We start from the raw sequence: 13,521 nt of genomic DNA on the forward strand, positions 1-13,521 counted from the left end.
AAGGTGTTAACTTATAATTAGTTAATTACCATTTCTTCGTTGGCAAACTCTCAATTAACAACAAGATTCTAGACAGTGGCCTGTCATGTAGCCTGGTCAATGGACCAAAGGGAATTCTTTTTGCTTAACAACAAGAATAATAGAGGGACACAGTAATACCCTTGTTAATGGTTTTGGCAGAAAAAGATCCTAAGCTACACAATAGACTAGAGACACCTCTTTTCCAATCTCAGTCTTTCCCCATCGAGGACAGAGGGATTATTATCCTGTACTGATAATAGTTGTTTTAAACTCTACAAACTATAACCTTGTGTAATTAGCTTATTCTATTCCATTTGAGTTAATGGAAGGCAGGCCATCCATTAGAAGTAGCCGGAGGTTATGCAGAAGAAAACCTATACATTAGTGGTATAATAGAGAGTACGGATGCCTAGCTAGTAGCTTCCTACGCGAATGCACAAAGCAAGGGTCCCTATATCATATATTAGTCACAATATGGATAAGTTTTGGAATGCACCGCAATGATCGGTGCTCAACTTTCGGTGTTGTCTTGCATGTTGGCCAAACGATGTTAGGCTAGCAAATAGTTTTAAAAAAAGAGTGTGGGTAGTGTTAGAAGGTAGTCTTTTCACGTCCCCATTTAAATTCCACTCTGTTCATTTCTACATTCCAATTTAAAACCTCTAATATAAAGTAAAAAATTCTAAGTATCGGTAAGTTACATAGCTATATATCTTAGGACAAAGGAAAGTAAGTATATAAACTTGTTGATTTTAATGACTGATCAGCGTTATATGCCACCAAGTACCTCTTTGGATGATGCTAACGTTAGTTGCAGAAGTGCGGTAAGTGGTGAACTGTCAATGGTGTTGTTGCCGCCGGTCATTGTTGGGATGATGAATCGACAATGGAGGAAAAAGGGTTAAATTGTTGGGATGATGAATCGACAATGGAGCATTAGCCGAGGCTCAAAATGGCTTACAATACTGTGGAAAAAGAGTGGATATTAATGGTTTTAGGCTGTGTCAAATTGAATGTATCGTTAGATAGATAAAGTTATGAATTGATGGGCTTTAGAAAGTCTAGGATTTAGGGTTACTGCTGCTGTCATTGTATCAGTCTTTTTCATTCCTTTGTATCTGTTTCAGTCTATGAGAGCATTGAATCAATCAATAGGCTGCCAAATCAATCCAGCAATTTCGAATTCAACTTAGGAATCAATTGGTTATTGGGTCAGCAAACAATCGTGAAGATTTGATCCTTTGTAAACAAAAACAAAAAACTTTTTAAAAGCACCACCAGAATCTAGGAGTTCTAGTTTGTCGCATCCTAGTTTTGTCATTTTCCCTACATTGACTTCAACAGTTGAACTTATATCCTTACTTGCAATTTAGTGCGGGGGGAGGTGGAGGGGGAGGGGGAGGTGGGGGTGGGAGTGCAGTCAACATTATTTTTATTGATATGGACAACGCCTGGATAGCCTTAGAAAAGGGGTTGTGCAGATGGGAAAGGAACATGGAAGGGGGGTCGTTCTGAGTGCTACCTCAGACCAAACTCTTCCACAATGAAAAGAGAGAGAGAGAGACTTATCAAAACCCAAGCTGGCATGAAGTTGGTTATTGAGGTGCAACCAGGTGTAGACCGACGGCGCAGGTCCTGGATTAGCCACTTAATATAGCTCACTTACTTTGCACCCTTTAGTGTTTTAGCATACACCTAGGTGATACTGGGACAAGAAGCTACTACACATCCAAAGCAGATGTAAATTTCTTGACAACTTTTAAGGAAGAAAACCGAAAGGAACAATGGCTTAATCGAAAAAAGAAAAAGAAAAAGATATCTATCTTGGAATGGAAATCTTATTATTTTTCATGCTAATTTATTGTTAGTTTACAGGGAGGGTTTTATTTCATTCCAGACATCAGCAGGTAGCCAGGGGTGTATTGCAAACAAAACAAGGAGGATGACAGCAACATCACTGCTCACTCATATTCTGCCAATAGAGACTGAGGCTTGAGTTGGAACAAAGAGGAATAGCAACTTCAGTATGATTAACAGAACAGCCACTGCATGGGGTGCATGTCTATTCCACCAAGAGCAAAGGATTAGCAGATGGAGAGTGCTCTTAGAAACAAACATGAGGAGGAATTAGCTTTCCTGGATTCATGATATTGTTAGGATCTAAAGCTTCTTTGATTCTTTTCATTGTCTTTAAAGCTTCTATTCCAAGCTCCTTTTCAAGATACTGGAAAAATAAAGCAAAATATCATCAAATCAATAACTATGCTTTCATAAACATAGACAAGAAACTCAGTTTTTAGAACTGGGTAACAACTGCTGAACATTAAGAATACAGAAGTTTCATTTTTGTTGTCAAAACAAACAGCACAGCACTATGAAATTGAAGACACCTTAAATCTTCAACTTTTGACAATGTGACTTGTGTGAATATATCCTATAGATGATGAAAGCCATGTGGCCTAGACTGCACAAGTGAGTTATCATGAAGAAACTTGTTCATTCTCACACTAATGGTAATAAATAAAAAGTCTTGGCTGTGATGGCGACCTCAATGGAAAAACCGCTAAAAGAGTGGCATCTTAGCAGCCTAAGTTAAACTGTGTGAAATTCAATAAAACAGAGAGAAATACCTTCATTTTCCCTGTGCCAACACCATGTTCACCAGTGCATGTTCCTGCTCAATTACAAGATCATGGACACTAGGTTTTAGGATTAGAACTGATTCAGCTGTTCAACAGTATGCATGAACCTGTATTATAATATCCCTTACAGTGTACACCAAAGATAAATGTGAAGCTAACAAAAATAATTCTAATTACCAATGTCTGCATAGTATGATTAGAATTAGCCTCAATCATTCATTGCCAGGAGTAAACTTATATTGCACCAAGAAGAGAGGATGTACCTTCCATTGACAAAGCTGTATAAACCATAAATTGGTTTAGCCTTTCAGCTTCCCTCCTCTGCTCTTCTTGGTTAGGATCAAAGAGAATAACCGTGTGAAAGTTCCCATCACCAGCATGGGCAATAACTGTACTGTAATTATGAAAAAGAAAAGCATCAGTACATTTTGGGAATCAGGTCAAGTGAACAAAAGCAACACCAGACACGCCCCCCCCCCCCTCCTTCTCCCTCAAATAAAAAATCCCATGAGATAACATTCATGAATGTACCAAACCAGTGATGACGCATCCAACTCTTGCTTGGACCTTGATATTAATTCCGCAAGGTGTGATAGAGGAACACAAACATCCTACACAAAGAGAAAGAAAATTTTGGTAAAGAGGCTTCTTCCAACCTCCAGAAATTGAGAAATGGCAATTCAATGATTTTTAAAGATCATATTGAGATTAATTTGCCATCCATTTAGTTCAACTTACAGAAATCATTGCTTCAAAATTAGGTTCCATTGCAAAGCATGCCCATAGTGCTTCCTTCCTGATCTGCAAGGAACCAAATATATTACAGAAGATAAGAATAAATAGCATAGATATATTTGGATGAAGTCTATGACCCAACACCTTTTTGTCTCTTTTTTTTTTTGAAGATTAAATATGAAATGTATTCATATCAAAAGGGGAGAACCCATGTACACAAAAGGAGAGGAAACCTGGCAAAAATCAGCCCAGGATCCTACTCTGGAACTGGCGTACAAAAATTAGCCAGCAATAACCTAAGTCCTGTACAAGAGAATTGACAAGCAAAATATACAGAAATTACCTATGACCCAATACCTTATTTAGAAGCATGAAATTAATAAATATACAGAAAGAATTGTCAGAAAGCACAGATGTTGGAGGTGATTTAAGTCAGTAATAGCAAGTCCCGACTTATTGAACATAACAAGACAATTCAGTCCTGCTTCAATGTTTCAAGATCGATACAGGGTTGGAAAGCTAAAAATTAACCCAGAGTGCCAATAGATTCTGATTTGAGGTTTCGCAAGGTCTTCAACATGCAACAACCTATTCTACATGCTTAAATATATCATGGGCTGGGAAAGGAAGCCAAGCTGGGGCATTCTATGTCAAATAATTGCATCAATAGCTTTGAAATAGCTTCATTGCTTTCCACTCACAAGCAAATTCAATCTGAAAATAACAATCCCCACCCCCCTAAAACCCCTTTTCCCACCTTTCCATTTCTACCTTTCATGAGCAAGTATAATATTATCCTTGGCATGCATTATTGCATCTGTACCTTGTCTTTCCCACTGACATCAAACTAAACCCGCTTGTCCATAGAGACAAACTGTATAATTAATTTCTTTCTAATAAAATCCATATTATGATCAGGACAATGGTAGAAACTGAAACTGCATGGTCACTTAACCATCTTAGGTGTAGTCAACCCACCTAAGCAATATGATCATGGCTTGTGGTGAAAGCGTTTGTGATAGTACGCTGAGTTATTATAAACTAAATCAGGCCATGTCTCTACTTTCAATATCATTCTTGGCTTTTCCATTCAATATATACCTAAATGTAATACATACTCAGGCACTCACTTAACCAAAGTCAAATGTATCAGTCATTGGTTCCTCGCAGAAAGAAGTCCTTCATACTTCTTTCTAATCTTTGAAATGCCCTCCACACGTGGTTTTGTCAAATGGCATGGTAATGACCAAAATGTTAGCCAAAAATAGTTTCACTTCTACTCATTTATAAATAAAACCCATAAGTTCTTAATCAGGACACTGACTTGTAAATCTGGAGGATTTTACCAGGGATTCAAAATATTATCATAAAAGGAATTACTGAAAAAGATGTTGTAAGATGCCAACCAAGTTTTAACACATAACTGAATACGAAATCAAAATTCATCTTCACTAAATATAACTAAAATGAAGGAGATGATAAGCCTTAAAAAGGAAAATAGACTTTGCAAAACAAGTTATCAGCCAAAAACACACAACTAAAGTCCCAACCACTCTGCAGGAATAAAGTTATGTTACCTTCCAAAGTTCCTTTTTAGCTTGGGGATCTTCCGCAAAAACAAAATCTGAGCCATTGTGCTCAGAAACAATTCTTTGAACAATTTTAGTTTGCTCAAGAGAGTATGCCTCTAACAAACAGTAATAAACAGATTAGGATCCATCACAAGTGAAAAGAAGAAACCTTAAATATGACAACAAGATTAAGGCAGGGTGACTCAGGCTTTGGCTCAAAAATCTTGCCAAATCAGAAGTGCATTTTCTCCTTTATCTTCTGTTTCTTTTATATTTCTTGCTTTATGACAAATAATCATGGATGTACTAAGGTCCATAGACAAACAAAATATAAGGATCATCACTTAAGAAACTATCCAGTTTCAGATAATTAAGACTAGAACACCATGTTAGAATAGGACACAAAATGCCAAATTCCTTGTCAATTTGTTTGTAGGAAAAAGTTCAAATGAACTAATAAGGCTAAACCTTTCTATGCAAAGTAGCAGAGATTCAAAAAGAGAAAAGGGAGATATCCTGCCACTCACCAGTGCCTATAAATTCAAACATCAGAGTTGGAACTTCAGGCAAATTCTTCCCATTAGCAATATTGACAGCCCTTACTTGGACCTCATCCAATAATTCTACCCTTGACACCTAAAGAATATGAAAGAAAATCAGATAAATAATTTGAATAAAAGCAAAAAATTTTAAAATATAACCCTACCTGTATACCAGACAACATAGTGGCAATAGCAACATCTGCTGCATCCTTAATTGTAGGGAAGTTGCACATTGCAACCTGTAGTATTATCAAATCAATCAACAAAAGCATAAATATTAAGATCTCACATACGATATTAGAAAAACTAACCAAAAAAATCTATCAAAAAAAAAAGAAAAAGAAACTATAATAGTATAAATACAAGAGCAAGAGTCAATTGATTGTCAAAGACAATTCCAGTTGAGAATTATTAGTACGAGGAGCAGATTGAGAAGGGTTGCACTCCTCAAGAAATTCAAAATGTGCTTGTCATCGATTTAGCAAATTCACTGAAATAATCATCAAAAGAAGAACTTGGAGCTAATAACTCTTTCTCTATTTTCTGAAATATGTGAAGAAACTGTCAGTTGAAGGGAATGACAAGTACAAAATGAGAAAACCACCCCTTTGAGAGCTAGTTATTTCAAAGCTATCACTTTGATTCTGCGAGGAAAGAGGGAAAGAAAGGGGAGGCAAGAAAAGATGTGTTTATGACAGTGAAGAATGCCAACTCAATGAAAATGGAACCAATCATTCTGCAATAGCCAATATTTACAAATAATTTGATGGAGAAAATGCACTATAAACACGACTCATCTACCCAAACAGTATTGACCAATCCCTCCAATAAAGAAACAAATCTTACAATCTTGTGAAAGAATAAAGTTATAACTGAACAACAATGAACCAAAGGGATTGATTCCAATTTCAAATCTTTCAATTTTACTTAAGAATTTTGACATATAAATGTTGTTGGAAAAAATCACAAGAAAGAAGTAACAACGTGGAATCTGAATTCTAATTGCAAACATGAATTCAAAAAGCAAACTAAAAGTACTGTCTCATTAAAGAAGAAAGACAGATATATGCTTTCTCATTCATTGGGTATGCACTGAATACTTGTGACATCCAAAAATCAAAGAACATTTTTCATAACACTAAAAAAATTTTCATTAGATTTTTTGTTCAGACATTCTTGCTCATTCTCAAATTTTCCAGCTTTTGTTTAAATTCAAAATTTTCGCCATCTCTTTCTAGCATGTTGTATTCCTAATCATTTTGCTAATATAATGGAAATCATAAGTAATAGATTGTGACTCACAAGTCAAGCTGGTGGAATAACGTTAGCTTGGATAGTTAAAGATTATGTTCTTTTGAAGCCAAGGACCAAATCCTTGAGTTCTTCAACATATAAGAAGTCCTTTTTATTAAAGTTTTGCCGGTACTTGCTAAATCATTGCTCCAATAGTTCATTAATTTAATAAGGCTTCACCGTACAATGCATATTTTTGGTTGTTTTCTGGTTTGCTGGAATTCAATGCATGTTTTTGGTTGTTTTCTAGTTCGCTGGAATGAGCCTTAATTGAGGTTCACTGGATCTTATCTTGAATCTATTTCATTCCTAGGATGTTTTATATGGCCTTTAGTTTATTTCAGTTGGGTTTTTCCTGAATCTAAAAATTTTTATCTTCAGTTGTTCCGGCATATTTGTGTTTTAAGAATTTATAAAGTTGAATTTAAGAATTTGAATCGATGATAAGTTCTTGGAGATTTCAGGTTGAAGGATAGGCTATTTTCTCTCATTCTTCTACTTGCTTACACTTCTAACTCTTATGCATCTATAGTAACTCTGAAGTTCATAATAAACTAGTAGTTCCATAAAACTTGATTTCTTCCTTATTTGAAGCCAATGTCAAACTTGCTTCCTTAAACTCTCCAACCTTAAATCCTCCACATATTTTACAATCAACTACAATGAATTCAACTATCCAAATATTTCATCAAAACCTAATCCTGCTGCTATAAGTTTCCAGCACCATCCTTTTCAGTTTCCAGCCATTCTTTTGTAATCAGATTCAACTAAATCATATCTTTCCAAAAAAAAAAAAAAAAACCACCAACAACAACAAAAACAATTAAATCGAACTTTAATTCTCTCATAATCATTATTTGAAGCTGATTACTTCAATGCGTCTTATGCGATAAGCATCTATGGACAAACTAAATGGTTCACTCACAGAACAAACTTTACATGGCAAAGATTAGAGTTGAATAGAGTCAATGAGAAAATAGAAGTGCCAAATCATTGTACATTTGATAGCCCATTATTCAAAGGAAACAAGTTTAAATCACAAAAGAAATGCCTTTAAGCAGAGAAAGATCAATTTACCACTGAATGCTCTGGAATTTTCTGAAGCCGTAAAGTGACTTCCGTTATCACACCCAGGGTTCCCTCACTTCCAATCATCAAGCGAGTCAAATCATACCTAAGACATGCAAATCCAATGAGAATAACAGCATACAAAAATTGAAAATAAATAAATATAGATAGACATACATATTCTTTACAGTAGAAAAAAGGAAAAGACATTCAGAATAAATTGCTGATAAAGTAATCTTTTGCATGTAAAATTACCATATCACACTAGCCATCCCTAAAGCAGTAAAAACTTGGACTAAAAAAGGGGAGTTTTTACTGAACAAATAAAGAATAAGACTTTAAAAGCATAAAAAAGTAGAGGAATGCAAGAAAAAAAGAAAAGAATGACTACATATGATTAAAGCAACATGACCATGCTTGATAAGCAAATTAAACTTGTTGCCGATAAGACCTAGCCTAGCTTCAACTTAAAGTTAGTGAATATTTCTCTTTCACTCAAACTCATAAACAACTTCATCAAACAGAAAAGGGTTGATTCCCAGACCTTTAAGAGTGCAAATGGAATGACTATGCTACATATATAATTCGGACCAGGGGGGAGAGGATATGGAACAAAAAGAAAGTATTGGTTGAAGGACATAGGAGAACAGACCCAGCAGCGCTCTTTCGAGCACGAGACGCCGTCTTGACAATATCTCCATTGGCAAGGACTACCTGGGATGTACAAAGTGTAAGAAATAATTCACTCATTAACAAGTTAATCCGTCAAAAGAGTAATTAACAAACCTTGAGACTGATGACATTGTCACGCATTGTGCCATACCTACATGCTAAAAGCAAAATCATTAAATCCAATAAACAAAGAAAACCATTTAAATATTATATACATTTAACAAAGTGATAAGAGCAACTGATTGATCATCTGCTTGATGCAAGTTTTAATGATTTTTTTTTTATATTTCGATAAAGCACAAGTGTTAATGATTGTTTCATCAAGGAGAAAACAATAAAGCAGAAGAAATATTACAACCAAACATCTACATGTAGCCGTCCTTTTACCAACATAAGCATAAATAAAGAATACTTTTACCCATTTTAGAGAAGCATTCTTGCTTGCAGCATCTTGAAATCATAGGAATAGACAAATCAAGGGACTAAAATCTTTAAGAAGTAAAATACTTTGTTCAACGATCCTCTAGTTCCTTTAGAATAAGAAATCTCCAAGGTGTTAATATTTCAAATCTCAGCATTTCCATGTTCTTAACCAATCCCATCAAAGGATCACATTTATAAGGAAAGATTAATCAATTGCTAGCGTAGTGTTCAATTCTGAAAGATGATAATTAAGAAAAAGCATATAGCCTTCCTTGATGGTTCTTAAAATAAATTAGGTAGTATTCTACGATGCTGGCACCATGTGGAATGGTATAATCGAGATGCTATTCAATATTGACCTTCCAACCTAGAAAGGCATCAGCACGAATGCTGCCATCCAAAAGGTGGAGGTTATAACAGCTAGAGGCAATTTAGATGACTGCAATGTGCTGGAAATAATGAAATTTCTTCTGGAAACAGATGGAATCCAACCTATCTAGCCAAGACACGGTATCAATATTGTATACAATGCACAGGCATGCATTTTACAATGCAGTATCATAATACTGCAATCTTAAAAATTTTCCCCCAAAGTAAGGAAAAGTTTAAACCACTACTATTTTTCTGAAAAGGGTCAGTGATAACACTAGCTGACTCCTCACTATGTGGCTTGCAAGCATTTGCTGATTTTCTTTATCAAAAAGCACACAAAGGCCTACAAGAAAACATTCTAACATGTGCTGAACCCATGATGGAACTGACAAGTACATGCACTACATAGGCATTGAAAATGTATGTGTCTAAATTGAGAAAATGTTTTGGCAGGGAATCAAAGCGTGGTAATTCTTTCAGAAGCTTGAACACAATGCTGAAGCCAATTCAAAACCTTTTGTCTAGGGCAGTCTCCATCTACATTCGCAACAGAGATATACATGTTCCAGGAGAAATAACAACTTTATCGCAAATCTGAATACACTTGCTTGACACACTAAATTGCTTAAATGAAAATCATACTAAGCCTCAGTGCGAGAGTTCTCAGATGCAATTTTTACAATAGACTGAGGAGAAAACTAGAGAAGGCAAAGAAAGAGAGGATGCATCAAGTAGCTAATAGATATAGAAAAGACAACCTTTTGTTTTGCTATCAGGGAGTGGATTTACACATAGCATAACGTAAATACAGTAGCTGAGATAACAATCAGTTGAAGCATAGTGACTACCTCACAGCTAAAGATCCAGAGCAACGTGTTGCACACATTCCCCCTATTGTTGCACCGGGCCCTGCAGGTCAACATGTTTTAAGATGATAACATTACACGCAAGCCAACAAATAATTGATAAATGAGGTGCTTTTATCAAGTGGAGCAAAAAAATGTTATAGGTTATTTTCACATTAGAAAGAAATGTGGCAAGAATTTCATATAGCAATCTGACCTGGATCAAGAGGAAAGAATAGACCGTAAGGCTCCAAGTATTCATTAAGTTCCATCCATCCAATTCCAGGCTCAACAATAACATCCATGTCCTCAATATGTAAGGCTTTAACTCTCTATAAATTCAAACAATAACAGCTATAACTATTACTGTAAATTAAAAAATGAAAACAAAAGAAGATTTCCATATTAATGTATTTTTCATCAATTTATAGGATAAGCAACAGTAATGATTTCTGCCATAAAATTAATTGCAAACTTGAACGCAATATTTGCCCAAAGAATGTAATTTACAAATTGAATTATATAAACAATGTCCAGAATGAGCACTATAATCACAAGATGTTAACAAAGCCCATGCCACAGGACAAGCTGCAGTTAGATGCTTCCACTAGCAGCCTGAGTATACAGCACACTAAATAGAATAAGAAGCACAATTAACAGTATTGCACAACCGCATAGTACAGAATCAAAAAGAGATCATTTCGATCTTTATTTTTTGAATTTACCCAGAAAAAGAGATTATTTATACCTTCATTAAGGTCATGTCAATGCAAACACCTCCGTTAGGAGACAAAGTGTGCCCCTCAATGGATGTAGCTCCACCATATGGTACAATAGGAACCTGATTGCAACATAAACAAACAATTAAAATTTTACACTTGCTCAAGAACAGCCAAGACTTTTATATTATACCCTGGCAAAGTTTATAAACTAGACAATAAAATATGTATCACTTGTATCACCTGGTTTTAATTGTAAGATTTAGCAAGAGACATCGTAGTCATTAACCAAAATCGTACTATGCACAAGCACCAAATTTTATATCACGGACCATTCAATTCTAAAGAGGATACCAAATTTTTAATGGCAAATATTCCAAATTAAAAGATATACTTGAAATAGAAAAGGAACAGTAATGCATCTTTTATAAGCTTACAGACAAATGAAGAAACAGACCTTATATTTGTCACAAGACTTGACAATCTGGGAAACTTCCTCCTCAGACCTGCGAATTGAATTGTGAATTGATGTTGACAGAAAAGAAATGCAGATAAAGATATATGCTGAGCTGTTCTCTAACTTCCTCAGGAGTCCAAAGTCTCATGCACTTCACCATTTGTATAAAAAGCACCATGGGAAATGCAATTCATTTATTCAAATTAAAAGGTTGCATGCTAGAATTATATGAGATAATTTTTCACTTAACATTTACCCATATATCTGAGCAAAACACCTGTCTCTGGTATTAGAGAAATAACTTGTTACAGCTAAAATCCTATTATAAAATCAAATGATTACCTATTCAAATGGTTCTTTAAAGGCTACCAGAAAAAAAAAAAAACCTAAAAAAGAACCAAAAATCTAATTTTGCTACACGCTCATACTCTTAGTTGCACCACAAAAAGAAAACAACGGACTCAAATGTGGCATGCACTAGACGTCAGATATACAAACCGAAGAGTTCTTAACAAAAGAACCACAAAGCAAAGCCCACCCTAATTTGGGTTTGTAATGGCTATTCTTACCTAATAGTGCACACATACATAGTTAAACATGCCTTTGAAGGAAAGAAGGTGCACGTCAAAGACTTTATCAAAGATGTCTAAAGTCTAAAATATGCCAATTTCTTTAGGTGTTTCTTAAACATTCTAAGAATTGTTTCATCAATCACTTCTAACACTCTTATATAGTTCAGAAATCTATTATCAAAATGCTGTGACTTTACAAGTACATCCACCTTAATTAACAACTACTACCACAAGTATCATGCCTTTCTCCACTTCTGCGCCTACAACAAATAAAATGGACTTTCAAACCCATGAAAATTAATTAGCAGGACTACTATGTGTAATCGTCTATTTTGTTTTTAATAATTAGTTTGAATAGAATTATAGTGCTCATAAGGAAACGCAAACTAACCTTTTGCTTTAGCCACTCACTTTTTGATGTTTTTGGACATAAAAAAATTATATTTGAAGAATTAAAAATTAAAGTACTTGACTTCTATGAATAAGAAAACCCTAATTTTACCTCAATATGGAAAGTTTTTAACCAAATACGCTCTTGCTTTTATTTATGCTTTTTTTTTTACTTTACAACAAAAAATGAAAAAGTAAAAGAACAAATAGTAGACGCTTACACATCAAAGTAAGGAATAATAATTATAAAACCACTCCAAAAGCTTAACCACAAAAAATTGTGATAAGATTTTGAACCTTGAAGATCAAGAATCAGTCTCACCTAGGGAAAACAACCACATCAGGAATATTCACAGCTTTGTGGAAGCTGTTCTGTGGCTTTCCATGGTAGAATCTTTCATCATAATCCAAAGTCAAATTATCCTGTACAATGTCAAAATTTTACTCATTTCACCAATTATTCCTAAAACTTGCAGTGAATCAAAACTATGAAGCACCCAAAAATAAATTAAAAGAAGGTAAATACTTGGCAGATAGCCATCAATTCATCAATAAGCTCTTGTGGAACATCTTTGTGAATGCCCTTCACCACAAACTCTGTGCTTGTCTTCCCTCCAATGCTCACTTTCCTGAAAATCACATCTTATCTAATAAAAAAATAAAAGAAAAGTTTAAAATTTGTAGTCTAACAACAGTTGAAAATCACATCTTATTCAATAAAAATGACAAGTATTACCCAAAAATTAAATTTAAAAAAAAAAAACAGACCGAGAATCGATATTAGTGGGTTCACATAGAGAAGGCTGAGTGTTCTGGGCTTGAAAAGCGAGGGACCCAGCTGAAACAGCAAGAGCCAAAGGAAGCAAAGAGCTTGACCATGAAAAAAACTGGGTTTTGGTTTTTTCAGCTGTGGTGGATGGCACGTTCCTTTGAGAACCACTGAACTGAAATTTGTAAAGGTAAGAAGACTGACGGGAAGCATTGGGGACCGCAGATTTCTTCGAACAAGAAAGCAAACGCAAACGAGCAAGCCAAAACGAGAAGGCCATGCTTACAAGCTGGAAGTCGATTAGAGTCCAAGGAAGTAAGAAGTACGACCCTTTTTACGTTGGACAGTCGTTTACGCCTGTTGTTGCCTTTTTTTAAGTGTAAGATACATGCTTTGAAAGAAAGTATTACCTTATTGCTTTCTGTTTTTA

General features: G+C 35.0%; 1 protein-coding gene across 1 annotated transcript; it reads right to left on the minus strand.

Annotated features, from left to right (window-relative positions):
• Window positions 1-1,841: 1,841 nt before the first annotated feature.
• On the minus strand, window positions 1,842-13,484 carry LOC18599226 (FAD-linked oxidases family protein). Its single transcript, XM_018121615.2, has 18 exons — window positions 13,091-13,484; window positions 12,849-12,951; window positions 12,645-12,745; window positions 11,361-11,409; window positions 10,933-11,025; window positions 10,402-10,516; window positions 10,188-10,248; window positions 8,659-8,695; window positions 8,525-8,586; window positions 7,882-7,978; window positions 5,676-5,750; window positions 5,497-5,605; window positions 4,976-5,085; window positions 3,402-3,464; window positions 3,195-3,274; window positions 2,927-3,057; window positions 2,652-2,695; window positions 1,842-2,245 (listed from the first exon to the last, which is right to left on the minus strand). Exons 1-18 carry the CDS (start codon window positions 13,369-13,371, stop codon window positions 2,126-2,128), a joined length of 1,731 nt encoding a protein of 576 aa, XP_017977104.2. The 5' UTR covers window positions 13,372-13,484; the 3' UTR covers window positions 1,842-2,125.
• Window positions 13,485-13,521: the final 37 nt, after the last annotated feature.

The sequence above is a fragment of the Theobroma cacao genome, chromosome 5 (assembly GCF_053813885.1).
Source record: "Theobroma cacao isolate CCN51 chromosome 5, ASM5381388v1, whole genome shotgun sequence".
NCBI lineage: Eukaryota > Viridiplantae > Streptophyta > Magnoliopsida > Malvales > Malvaceae > Theobroma > Theobroma cacao.

Coding starts and splice junctions, on each gene's coding strand:
- LOC18599226 (XM_018121615.2), bottom strand. CDS start 13,371: ATGGCCTTCTCGTTTTGGCTTGCTCGTTTGCGTTTGCTTTCTTGTTCG. Junction 12,746..12,848: donor AATTGATGGCTATCTGCCAA/GTATTTACCTTC, acceptor GACATTGTACAG/GATAATTTGACTTTGGATTA. Junction 5,606..5,675: donor CTATGTTGTCTGGTATACAG/GTAGGGTTATAT, acceptor CATATTCTTTAG/GTGTCAAGGGTAGAATTATT.